This window comes from Suncus etruscus, chromosome 2 (genome assembly GCF_024139225.1).
Source record: "Suncus etruscus isolate mSunEtr1 chromosome 2, mSunEtr1.pri.cur, whole genome shotgun sequence".
Classification (NCBI taxonomy): Eukaryota; Metazoa; Chordata; class Mammalia; order Eulipotyphla; family Soricidae; genus Suncus; species Suncus etruscus.
In genome coordinates, this window is record NC_064849.1 from 66,270,281 (window position 1) to 66,286,171 (window position 15,891).

Below are 15,891 nucleotides of genomic sequence, written 5' to 3' on the forward strand. Positions count from 1 at the left end.
GGTCATCAGAAATGCTGACTAAAAAAACCCTTGCTCAACACCAGGGGGTCACTGTCCATCCATCCATCCATCCATACCTCCCTTGATCAGTTAGTCTCAAACTTCTCCATCATTTTTACTTAAGACACCATCCCAATCCCGTCAGCAAGTGATCTGTCTCCTCTTCCCACCGGGGGCTTCGATCTCTCGTTCTCTCTCTGGCACAAATCTGCCTCTGCCTTCGTGAAGTCCTCTAACAGCTCCATGTCTCCCTCGAGCTACCAGTCCCCGGGACCCACTGCGCTTCGCCCTTCTAAGCTGAGCTCTAGACGGAGCGTTCTCAACTCTCCCCAAGTCCCAGCCTGCAAGCCTCGCTCGTCCCAGTCCAGCCTCTGGGCCACAGTCCTGAGACACGGGGAACAAAGTCACGGTGCAGCTGGCGCAGGACCTGAGGCAGGCGAGGCGAGGCGCCAGCGATGCCACCCACCGTGCCCCTCCGCGCATTCCAGCTGCAGACAAAGAGTCCCGCCCCCCGGCTCGCCCCCCCATACACCCCATCTCCCATCCCCATCCTCGAAGAGAACAGGCTGCAGCGTTGCAGACGGTTCCCTCGCCAGGGCGTTCTCCGGCCTCTCCTCCCGTCGTCCGCGCACGGTCCCCCAGCTCCATCCGTCCAGGCTGTCCCGGGGCAGCTTCGCGGACACCCGGGTCGACGTGCCTCCGGTGCCTCCGGATCCCTGCGCGAGCCCCCGCCCGCCCGGCCACGCCCCCGCCACGCCCCCGCCACGCCCCCCGGGAAGTAGATCCGGCCGGGCAGACAAAAGTTTGCGAGCGAAGTTGGGTCGCGGCTGACTGAGTGCGAGGCGAGGCGAGGCGAGGCGAGGGGCGGGCGAGCGAGCGTGGACAGGGACACGGACACCGAGCCAGACCCGGAGCCGGAGCCGCGGAGGCCGGCCCGACAGTCGCGGCCGCGCACGGGCCTTCAGAGTTGCGCGGGGGAGCCCGGCCCCCGGCGCCGGGGGATGCGCTGGGAGTGCCGGCGCCGGGCATCCGGGCTGCCCTGTAGACGCCGGTGCCCAGCCCGTGCCCCTGGGGACCCCGCCGGGCGCGAGACGCGGGCGCCTCGGCATGGAGCGCCTGGGGGAGAAGGCCAGCCGCCTGCTGGAGAAGCTGCGGCTCTCGGACTCCGGCAGCGCCAAGTTCGGCCGCAGGAAGGGGGAGCCGAGCCGCACCGGCTCCAACGCCGCCTCCGGCCCCGGCCCCGGCGCCGGCTCCGACGGGGCGCTCGCGCGTCCGGGGGCGCCTAGGAAGCCGGGGCCCCGCGGCGCCGCCGGGGGAGCCGGCGAGGAGGCGCTGGAGCCCGCGCGGGAGCCGGGCCCCCTGGACGCGGAGCGCGGCGCCCCGCGCGGCTCCCTGGACGCGCCGCGCTACGAAGGCGCCTTCCCCGGGCCCGGGGCGCCGGCCGCGAGCCGCGCCGGGCCGCTGCCCCCCGACTTCCGGCTGGACACCGCCGCGCCCGCGCTGAGCCCCCGCTCCAGCTTCGCCAGCAGCTCGGCCAGCGACGCCAGCAAGCCGTCCAGCCCGCGCGGCAGCCTGCTGCTGGACGGCACGGGCGCGGGCGGCGCGGGCGGCAGCCGGCCCTGCAGCAACCGCACGAGCGGCATCAGCATGGGCTACGACCAGCGCCACGGCAGCCCGCTGCCCGCCGGGCCCTGCCTCTTCGGCCCGCCGCTGCTGCCCGGCGCCCCGGCCGCCTACTCCCCCGGCGGCGTCGCGGCCGCCTACCCCGAGCTGCGCGCCGCCCTCGACAGACTGTGCGCCGCGCACCGGCCCGCGGGCTTCGGCTGCCAGGAGAGCCGCCACTCGTACCCGCCCGCGCTGGGCAGCCCCGGGGCGCTGGCCGGGGCCGCGGTGGGCGCGGCGGGGCCGCTGGAGCGGCGGGGCGCGCAGCCCGGGCGGCACTCGGTCACCGGCTACGGGGACTGCGCCGCGGCCGCCCGCTACCAGGACGAGCTGGCGGCGCTGCTGCGCCTGGCGGCCGCCACCGGGGCGCGAGAAGCCGGCGCGCGCGGGGACCTGTCCGCGCTCGAGCCGCCGCCGTCGGGGGTCGACGAGCCGCCGGCCTCCTTCGTGCCCGAGGCCGCCCGGCTCCGGATGCGGGAGCCGGAGGCCCGGGAGGACTATTTCGGTGAGTGCGACCCGTGGCTGGGCAGCGAGCACCGCGGGGGACCCGACGGCGCAAAACTTCGGACGCCCGCTCGCTCGCTCGCTCCGAGGTCCGAACCCGAGGCGGGCGTCGGGGTCGGACTGGGAACGGGCAAAGGGGGCTTTCCCGGGGACTGGTAACTGGGGAACCCCGCTCTCCAAACTGCAGCGGGGGCCCCGGTGCGCTCTCGGGAAGGGGGACCGAGCAGGGCCGCCAGAGCATCGCCCCCCGCCCCAGCCGGCGGTGCCCCTCGGCGGCGGCAATGCCCCTGCAGGCTCGTGCGCGCCGCGCCGCGCCGCGCCGCGCCCCCACCCGGGCCCAGCTCCGCCCGCAGGAATTCGGGGAATGCGCGGGTGGGGGGCCGGCGGGCGCGCCGCGTGCGTGCCGGCTCCTGCCCGGCGCTCCAGGTGCCCGCGGGCGGGGCGAGCGGGGCGCGGAGGTGTGGGGTGCGGGGGCGCTTCCTAACACGCGCTGCGCTGCGCTGCACTGCGCGGGGCGAATGCCTCGGCCTGGGAAACTGGGCCCGGGAGGGAGCAAGGGGGTTAAAGAGCCTGCGGGCTATAGGTAGGAGCAAGGGACCCCGCGCCGTAGCCTCGCACCGGTCCTGCTGCGTACCTGCCACCGCGTGTCAGAGAAAGCCCCGGAGTGTCCGCCTCTGGCACCGTATCTTCGGCAAGTCCCTGGGACGCCATCGCACCCCCCTGGATGGATACCAATATCAATTGTCTTGTCAGCTGTCCGTGTAACTAAGCCCAGGAGTGGTCCCATCTTTCCAACGCCTGTTTAGGAGACCTGGTGGTCATAGTGTGATTTTTTTTTCCCCCACGTGGCTGGTTTGAAGAAGTCGTCGTGGTAGTTTTGGCTACAGGGGACTGGTGCTTGAATGAGCTTCAAGACGAGACACACATATACCCCTTCCCTAGGGAAAAGCTCATCTCAGGGAGATAGGGAATAAGGAGACAAGGGTTGGGGGGGGGGGCACAACCCCAGGCTCACCCATAAAAATCTTCGGTTTTCCAAGCCTCTCCTTCACACCTCTCTTCCCATGTTCCTGTCCTGAACCCCAATCAAAACTTGCAGCTGGAAATGTGAGTGGGAAGAGAAACAACTAGGAAGAGGACTTGGAGGAAGCTGAGATCACAGGAGGGAAGGGTCTGGCCCGTCCTCTCCAGCCTCTGCCCCAGAGAGGAAAGCCCAGAGTAGGTGACACTTTGGTCAAGGGGGACCAAGCTCCTTTCAGCAGCTTCCTCTTGAGACCCAAGAGAAGTGGTTGTCTGTCTTTTGTTAAATCCCCAGAGCCAAAAGGAAGGCACTCTTCTACTCTTCGGAGTGCAATAAAATGGCAGGAAGCGCCTAGGTGTGGATCTGCTTGGTTAGAGGAGGTGAGGCAGACACGCCTTAGCAGTTTGATCTTGTCTTCCCATAAAGTCTAGGGCTCTAGTCCGGCCCTTTGGCCTGGTCCCCTCACGAGAGGCCACATTTTGACCCCCAGTTAGGGACTTCTCCTTCAGGGTGGTTTCGCCTCCTGCCAGCACCCCAGCCTGACGGCACCCCCTCCCACCCTTGCCTCTAGTAGGGGCCCCTTCCTCCTGTAGCCTTGCCAGCTGCCAGAGGGTGGGAGCGGAACAGGCCCAGGCCCATCAGTGGCTGCAGCTGCTGCACGGACTCCCAAGCCCCTGGGCAGAGACTGGGATGGGCCCCAACAGGCAGGCAGCGTGGCAGTGTGCCGAGGAGGAGTGGTGGGCCGGGTGAGGCGGGCCCGTTGGGATCTGCTCCCTAAAGACAGGCCCTGGCCCTCACTCATTGGGTTGGAATTGGGGAGTGGAGGGGAGAAGAACACACCCAGGAAAGGAGTATTGGAGCCAGGTATATTTATGGGGGGGTAAAGCAGTGCTGGGGCTAGCCTGCCAGAAGGGAGACAGTAGGGGTTTAGCACCCCCTTTCTATGTTTCATTCTGGAGTATACCCTGCATTGTCCCATTGGGAATCAGGCTCCTGTGCTCCCCACTGTACTCAAGATTCCGAGTAGAGAAGTACTGTTTGGAACTGAGGTTTAGAGAGGCTCTTGGACGCTGGCCTGCTGTGGGCCCTGCTGGACTGGCATCTGTCTATTCCCACACAGTGCCATTGGGCTCATAAACCCTGCCTGGTCAGGCCTTTCGCTCCACCAGGAACTTAGCATCCTATGGTCAGCAAGCAGTTCTCCACTTTCATCTAACTATCCACAATATTGGGCCCCACAATTTTTGCTAAACACAAAATAGATGCTAAGAAAATATTACCTGTCAACAAGTTAGTAAACAAGAATGGATTTGCCCAGCCAAGACCTCACTCCAGCCCATTTCTTTTCCCCCTCTTCCTTCCCCTAAGGGAACCCATTAAAGGCAGGCTGGGACTGGTGGTCCTGAAAGATCCGGAATCCCTGGTTTTGAGCAGGGAAGTGGGGTGTGATGCTGACAGCTTCATCTCTTCCCTCAGGCACCTGTATCAAGTGCAACAAAGGCATCTACGGGCAGAGCAATGCCTGCCAGGCCCTGGACAGTCTGTACCACACCCAGTGCTTTGTTTGCTGCTCCTGTGGTGAGTGCAACTCCCCTCACGCACGCACACAGATATTCACATGCTTAAATTTCAGAGTCTCACACTCAGCCTCCCATGTACCTTTACTAGCCCTCTCACACACTCACACCTTTCTGTAGACCTTTACACACACTCACCCTCCTAGATATCTTTACACAAACTCTGGCTTTTGGAGCATGTTCCCACCTTCCCTTATCTCTCTTCCCATACTACCTGCTTCCCCTGCCCTATGGTGGGCCTGCTTTCTGCAGTCACTTCTCCTCCTCCTCACCAGCCTCTTTCCGCCCCTCTCTGCCTCCTTCATTCTTCTGCCTCTCTGTCTGCCCAGCTTGGACTCCAGCCTGGCCCTCCGGCCTCTCCTTGGTGGGGTTTGGTCTTGGGCAGTGGAGTTGCCTGGGGCGACAGTGAAAGACTGGAATGTGGGAAGGGCGGGGGGTGGGCTGAGGGAGTGGGGAGCCATGGGGGGGGGCACGAGGGGGGTTTTCTCTTGGCTGGTCAGAGTTCAGCCACCTCGCTGGAGTGCAGGCCACTAGGCCATGCCAAGCTGATGACATCACGCTGCAGGAATGCCCGCTGCTCTGTTAGCTCTGGAGGCCCGCCTGGAGGGGGGGGTGTTGTGCTCCCAATGCCCTTAACTCCCTAGCTCTTCCCTCCCCTGCCTGTCCCCCCCTCTCCAGTGCTTGCCTACTCTCATTCCTTTGCTAAACCTTTAATCTCCTATCTTGGCCTGTCTGACTTCCCTTACCATGGCCCACCCAGCCCCAGCCCATGCTTCTGCTCTTTGGGTTCCTCTGTCCATCCTGCTACTTGTTACTGAGTATGTCTCTTACTGTCTCTATGGCCCTGGGTCTCATGAGTGTCTGAGTCAGCTTTTCTTATCCACTGGTCAGAGGGAGAAGTGGAGACTATGATACACAGAGGGCAGTGGTAGGATGCTTTGTCCTTCCCTGCAGCAGCTCACAGTGGGTTACAAGGTGAATAGATGCAGGGCCTATCTTGTCTGCTCGCCCCAGAGACTCAATCCTTTTCAGCTTTGGGATACAGTTTTAATACGGTGAGAAGGGAACTGACTTTGCTTCCAAACAAAGCACTTTGTCCCTAGTGATTCCTCTGAATGTCCTAGCCTTGGACAGGCCAGACCTGGCTGGGAGAGCAGGATTGCCACGCTCTGGCAGCCAGTCTTTGGTTGAAAGGCCCCAGAGAGTAAGGCCTGTGACAATGTGCTAGTCTCTGTGACCATGCACAACACCTTGTTCAAAGCTCCTGAACCATGTCCTTCAGTCTCGGGTTGACTCTGCTTTCTCAGAAGGTTCCAGGCACAGCACCTTTCAAGGAAGGGTCTAATAGGGGAGGAGGCTGGCATGGGAAATGGTTGAGGCAGGAGCTGAGGGGCAGAGAGAGTAGAGGGAGGATAGGAGAGGGAAGTTGGTAAGAAACACACCAAAGAAGATCCTGGAATTGGATTGAAATTGTATCAGATGGGGTGCTGGAGCAATATCACCACCACTAGGGTGTTTGCCTTGCATACAGCTGACCCAGGTTCAATCCTTGGTATTTCATATGGTCCCCCAAGCCTGCCAGGAGTGATTTCTGAGTGCAGAAACAGGAATAACTCCTAAGCACTGCCAGGTATGCCCCCCCAAAAAATAAAAGAGTAATGCATCAAATGAATATTGTATGGGGAGGTAGAACAGAGAGTAAGCAGGAGGAGGACAGATAAGTACCGAAGTCCAAACTTAAATACAGCATGTATCATTGGGGTGCAGTGACCCCAGAGCCAGGGAAGCCTTGTGCCTGGCTCTGGGATAAGCCCCAGCCCTTCTCTGCTGCTCCTAGGACGAACTTTGCGCTGCAAGGCTTTCTACAGTGTCAATGGCTCTGTATACTGTGAGGAAGACTATCTGGTGAGTAAGGTCCCTGGAACTATACGGGGCTTCTGCGTGGGGGTTCTCTGTGGCATCAGGGCTCACTCTCAGCTAATAACAGCCTCCCTTGGTCATTCTCTTCTCAGTTTTCAGGGTTTCAGGAAGCAGCCGAGAAGTGCTGTGTCTGTGGTCACTTGATTTTGGAGAAGGTGAGCCAAGTGCCTTCAGCAGAGACTGAGGTTAAGAGGTGGGCCTGGGGACTCGAGTGAGGGTGAGGGGAAGAAAGCCCGACTGGATAAATCACTTCCACCCATCCTCCCTGGCTGCGGGCTACAGTGGCTTCCTCTGGCTCCTCTGCCAGCTCCAGGCTGCTGTGATCCACAGGCACAACCAAGACTCCAGCCTTAGCCAGGAATGTGAATTTCTTGATCTTAATCCCTTTCCTGCTTCTGGCTGGGATCATTTGGAGCATAGTTTCCTTTTTTGTAAGAAGGGGTGATTGGATTAGGTCTGTGGTTCTCAACCCTGGCAGCCTAGTGGATCAGTTGGGAAGAAGGGCCAAAAATACCAGTGTCTGGGTCATTGCCAGAGTTTGAAACATACTTCCGGTGGGGCAGTGGGGGAGGCTTGGCAAACTCCCCAGACAGTCCTAATTTGAGGCCTGCCTAAGAAGCGCTGGACTAGATGCTTTCTGTGATCTTGCTCAGGGTTTCTTCTCAGTCACCTCAGATTACTAGCCAAGTGGTGTGGGGCTGGGAGTTGAGGGGGCTGTTGGGTGAGGTCAGTGGCAACAGCTGGAGCCTCTGGAGAGCCGGCATTTGCCAGACACTGTTTCTCCTCCATGCCGTGAGCCAGATCCTCCAGGCCATGGGGAAGTCCTATCACCCAGGCTGCTTCCGTTGTGTTGTCTGCAACAAGTGCCTGGACGGCATTCCCTTCACTGTGGACTTCTCCAACCAAGTGTACTGTGTCACCGACTACCATAAGTGAGTCCAAACGGGCTGTGGAGGGAAACTGGGCTGGGGCTCCCAACCTCTGCTCATCTCTGCTCTTTATCTGGCAGGAATTACGCCCCCAAGTGTGCGGCATGTGGCCAGCCCATCCTCCCTTCCGAGGTCAGTGTGTCTGGGTGCCTCTGGGGAGGGGACTGGGGACATGCAGTCTGACCTCCCCCGGGAAGCAGGGCTTCTGAGGAATGTGCTCAGCAAAGATTCCCGTGTGACTCCGCTCTTGGGGTCATTATCTTGACCCCAACATCCGGCCCATACATGTCTGACAGCTTCCCTGCACCCTGGCTCCTTCTCCTCTACCCATTCCTTTGAGGAAGATACTTTCTTTGAGGTCAAGGTCACCAGATCCCAAATGTAGGGCCTGCAAAAAGGTGGGGGGAATCCTGTGGGCTGGTAGAAATGGGGTGAAAACAATGCTGATGGACATAAGAAATAACTCATCGGGCAAAGCACATGTTCTACTTGCAGGAGACTAGTATAATCCCACAATATTGCATGATCCTCTGAACATACCTACGAATGACCCTGAATACTCCCGAATGTGACCTCAAAATATTAAAAAAAAAAAAAAAAAAAAAAGAAAGAAAGAAAAAGAGATTTTTGTTGGTGTATCAGGGAAAGATGCCAGTGAAGACCAGAGATTTCAAACCCTCTTGCTCACTGCTTAGTCTGTCAGCTGATAAGCACCTTCCCTTGCATCTGCTTCCCCTGCAACAGGGAGAGATGGATAAGGCCAGAGCCACTGAGGAGGGCAGGAAGGGGGGGGGTGTTCATTGCAGAGCTACACAGAGTTTCTGAGGGAGCTGTTTAGTGGGGAGGTATGGGCTGGATGTCTCTCTAAAGGAGGGTAGAGTGGAGTGGGGGTGTCGGCTGCTCTCATCTCCATCCGGCTCTCACATTTTAGGGCTGTGAGGACATCGTGAGGGTAATTTCCATGGACCGAGATTATCATTTTGAGTGCTACCACTGTGAGGTGAGTGTGGAGGAAGCTGTGTCTATCAGGGAGCTGTCGGGTGTGGGAAAGATAGCAAGTGCTCCAACCTGTCTCCAGTCTGTCCGTCCTGTCCTTTCTTGAGTCGTTGGCCTTCCTCATCTCTACTCCCAACTAGAGCTGTTGTCTGTGACCTGCTGACAGTGGGAGGCTGCCTCCCTATTTCTGCTGTAGTAGCGACACCTGGCGTCCAGGGGAGGCATTTTTCTCTCATTTCTTCTCTGGGAATCAGACCCCTCCATTCTCCCTTTCTTCCAGTCACTTCTTAGGAGTTGGTATTTACTGGGCAGACTCCCCGTGTCCAGGGTGCCTGCACTGAGGTGAATTGGGTACCTTCCTTCTCTAGGACTGCCGGATGCAGCTGAGTGATGAGGAGGGCTGCTGCTGTTTCCCCCTGGATGGGCACTTGCTCTGCCACGGCTGCCACATGCAGCGGCTCAGTGCCCGACAGCCCCCCACCAACTATTTGTGAGCTGCAGTCGTCATAGCTGCCATCACTACCCTTGATGAATCCCTCTGGCCAAAGGGCCCTTTCCAGGAGCTAGGCAAGGAAGACTCTTCTGGCCTGGAGAAGGGATTTTCTGGAGAAGTCCCAAGGGCCAGAGACCCAAAGATCACAACATTCCAAATGGATTGTGGAGGAAGAGCCATGCATCCAGTGGCCAGGATGAGGATGGCCCCTTCTCCTGGTGAGCGGCGCCATCTGGCAGACACTTGCAGGCACATGCCAGTGCTACCCAACTCTAGACTGTCTCCTGACTCTAGATGTGTCCACGTGCACACAATTAAAGCAGGATTCTGGGTCTGGGTCACAGAAAAGAGAACAGACAGTATGGGTGCTCCTCATTCTTGGGCCCCATGTATGGTGTCAGGCATGTATTCAACTCTGTTCTTACAGTAATTTATGAACCTGGATGAAGTGGTGAAAACTCTAGACCGTATTAAATGTGTTGTTTCTTTTTTTTTTTTTTTTCTTCCTGTTTTTGGGCCAGGCCCAGTTGTGCTCAGGGGCTATACTTGGTTAGGAGCTTGGGGGACATACTCTGCTGTGTTCAGGAGACCAGGCAGTACCAGATCAGACCAGGGCCTCCAACATGCAAAGCATGTGCTTCAGCCCATGGAGTCATCTCTCTGGCCCCTAAACAAGTAATTTCATGATTGCCTCTCTGAGGATTTGGGAGACTGTTGTACGTCTCAAAGCTCTGCCTATACTGCCTGTTTCTCAGGGACTCAACTGGGCCTGGAAGAGAGGGAGGTGGATACCTGTTACTTGGTTCCTTTTCTTGGCTGGGGTAGGTGACGTGTGGGTCTCTGAAGTGGGTGTCTGGGAAGTATGGGCTTGCTAACTTCCACACTCACAGGTCTGAGTGCACTGTGCTCTCAGTATAGTGGGAGCTGCTGGACACACTCACATGCACACACTTGCACACTAAGTCCCTATCTCAGGTCGCAGAGCCCCCACACTTGGCTCTCCAAAAGCAGCTCTATTTCTGGCACCTCCAAGGGCTCTAGGACCACATCCAGTGCAAGTCCCCAGTACCAGGGCCAGGGATCTACAGGGAACAACAGTGACTTGTCTGGTTTATCCAATTCTAGAACTCTGAAAGCCAATTCACTGTGGAAAATTGGTTCACTTGTAAGTTTAGTTCCCTTAATGACCCATTGCCAAATGCTTACTTTTGTTGTGGGGTTGTTCTATCCATTTAGATGACCTATTCCTTTTTTTTTTGCCCCATCATTGTTTGGTTATTTCAAGGATTTATATCTATCCAATAATTTTTCTGAATTATCAGCAACATAAATTTATCAAATTTGCAGCACTTTGTAAATGAGATTGCTTCTCTTATGGATATCTTTTTCTATGTTATTTACTTTTTGAACAGTTTTTTTAAAAAAACAGTTTAAAGTTTCTAGCAATAAATATAATTGGTATAGACATTTTGTGTATCTTTTTTTTTTGTATTTCTTTTACAAAGTCAATGTCTTGAAAAATGTAATGGAGCTCGATATGGCTTTTATGCTTTCAACTAACTTCTACATTCCTACTGTTAAAATGCCAGAATATTCTAAACAGACACATGGCATAATCATCTTATTTCTAACAAAGATTATACAGACAACAGCAACAAAAAGTGAAAGGGTGAATCTGCTAAATCATTTTCAATGCTGCAGATTTGATAAATATCTATTTTAGACTGTCTCTAGGTGAGTTGCTTTTTGCCAAATTGATTTGATTATCTTTCATCCTTAGTCTTCATTCTCTTGTCACTGTGTCACAGAGTTTCGTACTAGAACTGATAACTCCTGAGAACATATTCCATATTTAGGGGTGAGTCAAGCCAGGTAATAGGGGATCACAAAAAGGAGGCTTCAGTATGTGTAAAAGAGAGCATTCAGATTCATACTGCTGAGGAGTATTTGTTTTGGGGTCATACCTGGCAGCGCTCATGAGTTACTCCTGGCTCTGCACTCAGAAATAGCTCCTAGAATGCTCAGGGGACCATATGGGATGCCAGGATTCAAACTGGGGTCCGTCCTGTGTTGGCCACGCGCAAGACAAACGCCTTACTGCTTGCTATAGCCCCGGCCCCTGAGTATTTGATTTATTTTTTTATTTTTATTTATTTATTTTGGGGGGGATTGGGTCACACCGGCAGCCCTCAGGGGTTACTCCTGGCTCTACGCTCAGAAATTGCTCCTGGCAGGCTCAGGGGACCATATGGGATGCCGGGATTCGAACCACCAACCTGCATGCAAGGCAAACGCCTTACCTCCATGCTATTTCTCCTGCCCCGAGTATTTTATTTCTTTTTTTTTTTTTTTTTTTTTTTTTTTTTGGTTTTTGGGCCACACCCGGTAACGCTCAGGGGTTACTCCTGGCTATGCGCTCAGAAGTTGCTCCTGGCTTGGGGGACCATATGGGACACCGGGGGATCGAACCGCGGTCCGTCCAAGGCAGCGCTGGCAAGGCAGGCACCTTACCTTTAGCGCCACCGCCCGGCCCCGTATTTTATTTCTTAAGGATAAATATCCTGAAACCAAATTTATTACCTGTTCTATAGCTGGGTTGCTTTTTTTTTTTAATATTTTTAAAAAACTTTATTGATTGATTTTTTTTTATTTATTGATTGATTGGTTTTTGGGCCACAACCAGCAGTGTTCAGGGGTCACTCCTAGCTCTGCACTCAGAAATCGCCCCTGACAGGCTGGGGGACCATATGGGATGCTGGGAATCAAACCTGGTCCCTCCTGGGTCGACAGCATGCAAGGCAAACACCCTACTGCTGTGCTATCTCAATGGCCCCTGCTTTTTCTTTTTATTTATTATTTGGGTTTTAGGCCATACCCATTGGTGCTTAGGACTTATTCCTGGCTTTGTGCTTAAGGATCATTTCTGGTGGGCTTGTGGCTGTGGTGGTTTCTTTTGAATAGCGATTCTTGTTTTGGGACCACATATGGTAGTTTCTGAACCATGTGGTCTGGGGGATCAAAGCCTGGCCTTTCACATGCAAAGCATGTACTCCGGCCCTTTGAGGCATTTCCCTCTTGAATAACTACAAAGACTTCAGCTGGCAGCCCAGCCAGAAATTCAGATAAGCATGGATATGTTTTACTCATCTATCCTTTTAGTTCTGTGTTCCATTAGTGGGAATCCTTTCTATTCTATCACTCTGTCTTTCTCTGGTTTTGGCTTGGACTGGCTGATACCCTTCTAGGTCTGTGCTGGGACTAGGTCTCAGTTCTGGGACTCTTAGACTGTTTTCATGCCACTGGGACTTCTTTCTCCCTTTCAGAGGAAAATCAAGCACTAACATGTCAACCCAGAAAATCAGCCCCAAATTCATCCAACAGACTCCCACTGTATCCCTCAGGGCACACATTTCCCTGCTCCCTGTTTATGGGGAAATGGCTCTTCTTAATTGTTCTTTTTAGTAATAGTTGATAGTGGAACTTGAGTGAGATGGTGCCAAAGATACAGCCACAAGTAGACCTTGTTTGGCTAATCTGCTACCAGATTTTTATTGATAGACATTAGTCCTGAAATGGAGAAAGGTAGATCAACTTTGTGTCTTTTTTTTTAAAAAGAGCACTGTTTTTATTAGATTTGGGGGGGGGGGGCATCACAGCAGCGCTCAGGGGTTACTCTTGGCTCTGCACTCAGAAATCGCTCCTGGCAGGCTTGAGGTACCATATGGGATGCTGAGAATCGAACCATCAGAATCTGTCCTCGGTTGGCCGCATGCAAGGCAAATGCCCTGCCGTTATGCTATCGCTCCTGCCACTGTTTTTATTTGAAACAAATACAGATAAATGGTAGTTTTTCAGAGTCAAATTTTGAAAGACGTTGGTCATAATGAATAAATGCAACTTTTACTTTAAGGAAAACTAATATTGTGGCTGGAGCAATAGCACAGCTGTAGGGCATTTGCCTCGAATGCTCCATCCCCTGACGGACCTCAGTTCAATTCCCGGCATCTCATAAGATTCCCCGAGCCTGCCAAGAGTGCTGGTATTGACCCCAAAACAAAAAATAAGGAAACTAATATTGTTACCAAATTAAAGTTTTTTGTTTTGTTTTGTGTTTTGGTCACAACCAGCAGCACTTGGGTTACTTCTGGCTCTACGCTCTGACGCTCCTGAAAAACAAAACAAAACAAAAACCAAACAAAGGGGCCGGGCGGTGGCGCTAAAGGTAAGGTGCCTGCCTTGCCTGCGCTATCCTTGGACGGACCGCGGTTCGATCCCCCGGTGTCCCATATGGTCCCCCAAGCCAGGAGCAACTTCTGAGCGCATAGCCAGGAGTAACCCCTGAGCGTTACCGGGTGTGGCCCAAAAACCAAAAAAAAAAAAAAAAAAAAAAACAAACAAAAAGGGGGCCAGAGAAATAACATGGAGGTAGGGCATTTGCCTTGCATGCAGGACAGTGGTTCGAATCCCGGCATCCTATATGGTTCCCTGAGCCTGCCAGGAGCAATTTCTGAGCATAGAGCCAAGAATAACCTCTGAGCACTGCCAGGTGTGACCCAAAAACCAAAAACAAACAAAAAAACAGAAATCGCTCCTGGCAGGCTTGGGGGACAATAGGGGGCTGTGGGATTCAAACCACTGTCCTTCTGCATGTAAGGCAAATGCTCTACCTCTATGCTATCTTTCCGGCCCCTTAAATTTAATCTTAGGGCCCGGAGAGATAGCACAGTGGCGTTTGCCTTGCAAGCAGCCGATCCAGGACCAAAGGTGCTTGGTTCGAATCCCGGTGTCCCATATGGTCCCCCGTGCCTGCCAGGAGCTATTTCTGAGCAGACAGCCAGGAGTAACCCCTGAGCAACGCCGAGTGTGGCCAAAAAAAAAAAAAAAAAATTAATCTTACAACCAAAACCTGAAATTTTTAAAAATCACCATGATCTTTTTCTTTCTTTTTTTTTTGGGGGGGGGAGGGATTTGGGTCACACCCAGCAGCACTCAGGGGTTACTCCTGGCTCTGCACTCAGAAATCGCTCATATGGGATGCCGGGATTCGAACCACCGTCCTTCTGCATGCAAGGCAAACACCTTACCTCCATGCTATCTATCCGGCCTCAGTCACCATGATTCTTGACAACTTCCCAATATTTTAAAAATTAGTTAAGCAAGTTATATCTTTTGATACTTTATAATAATAAAACATAGCACATATGTTACTCTTGCATTAGTCAGAAATATATGATGCTACAAAATAATGAGTAACAAAAACTGCACTCAAAGTTAGATAAGTTGACACATTTTTTAGAGCAATATATTTTAGGGGCCTGAGCAGTAGCACAGCTGTAGGGCATTTGCTTTGCACGTGGCAACCCGGGATGGACCTGGGTTTAATTCTCGGCATCACATATAGTCCCCCAAGTTTGCCAGGAGCTATTTCTGAGCTCAGAACCAGGAGTAACTCCAGATTACTGCCAGGTGTGGCCCAAAAAACAAAAATAAAAAATAACAATACATTTTAGTATAACAGGAAAGAAAGGTCAACTATGTAGTTTCAGATTCCATATAGCAACTAACCTTGAAGAAATTGCTACTTGATGTTTGGTATAGTGTCAAAGAAGAATATGTATACACAATTATCTGAAGACTATTAAAATATGCTACCTTTTTCAACTACATATCTGAATGCAACTGAATTTCTTCACATACTGAAGCTTTTCGTCTAATTAAATAGACATTTTTTTTTGGGTCAAATCCAGCAGCGCTCAGGAGTTACTCCTGTCTCTACACTCAGAAATCACTCCTGGCAGGCTCGGGCGACCATATGGGATGCCAGGATTTGAACCACAGACTTTCTGCATGCAAGGCAAACGCCTTACCTTCATGCTATCTCTCTAGCCCCTGAAATAGACTTTTTTTTTTTGGTTTTTGGGCCACACCTGGCGGTGCTCAGGGGTTACTCCTGGCTGTCTGCTCAGAAATAGCTCCTGGCAGGCACGGGGGACCATATGGGACACCGGGAATCGAACCAACCACCTTTGGTCCTGAATCGGCTGCTTGCAAGGCAAACACCGCTGTGCTATCTCTCCGATCTAATAGACTTTTTAATGTAAAGCAATGCCACTCCCTTAATTTTTCTTACTTTATTCATTACATTATTTTCTTATTTTATTCATTATATTATTTTTATTTATTTATTACTTTATTTTTTTTTATTTGTGTCTTTAGATAAGAGTCACAGGCATACTTACCTGGCAGGGGAGATACCATGATCATGAAGGTGGTTTCCCCAGGGCGAGGCTCACCCATTGCACTCCGGGTGTGCTGACCCCTGCGATTTCCCCAAATGTGGAAAACTCGACTGCATAATTTGTGGTAGTGGGGGACTGCGTTCTCGCTCTCCCAAACAAAAAGGAAAAAAAAAAAAAAGAGTCACAGGCATAGGCAGACACCCACCACTGTTCCTTAGTCCAGTTTGCTAACAGGTCCAAAAGCAGTTTATGAAACTTATGCATCTCTGCCTTACTCCTTAGAGACCTACCTTTCTCCCCTTTATCACTTGAAGCTCTCAAGGTCAAGGAGAGGGTCAATTCCCATGTACCATGAGGGTATCCTCAGTGAAAGAACCTCCTAATTATGTTTAGGAATGTATGTTTAGGATTTAACCTGACCGTGTGCTCAGGAGACCAAGTGTGGTGCTAAGGATTGAATCCAGGTCAACTGTGTGCAAGAAAAGTACCCAAGGTACTATCTTTCCAGTCCCAACATACTTGAGATTATGTCTACAAAGACGGGAATAAG

The 15,891-nt window shown here is 53.3% G+C and overlaps 1 protein-coding gene and 1 non-coding gene across 2 annotated transcripts; both read left to right on the forward strand.

Annotated features, from left to right (window-relative positions):
• The first annotated feature begins 1,107 nt into the window (after positions 1 to 1,107).
• AJUBA (ajuba LIM protein) lies at positions 1,108 to 9,593 on the forward strand. Its single transcript, XM_049768614.1, has 8 exons — positions 1,108 to 2,167; positions 4,664 to 4,765; positions 6,602 to 6,669; positions 6,777 to 6,839; positions 7,486 to 7,616; positions 7,694 to 7,745; positions 8,545 to 8,613; positions 8,978 to 9,593. Exons 1-8 carry the CDS (start codon positions 1,108 to 1,110, stop codon positions 9,101 to 9,103), a joined length of 1,671 nt encoding a protein of 556 aa, XP_049624571.1. The 3' UTR covers positions 9,104 to 9,593.
• A 5,740-nt stretch (positions 9,594 to 15,333) lies between these two features.
• LOC126002209 (U1 spliceosomal RNA) lies at positions 15,334 to 15,497 on the forward strand. The gene has a single exon (XR_007492974.1). It is a non-coding gene; the product is annotated as a U1 spliceosomal RNA (small nuclear RNA).
• The last annotated feature ends 394 nt before the right edge of the window (positions 15,498 to 15,891 follow it).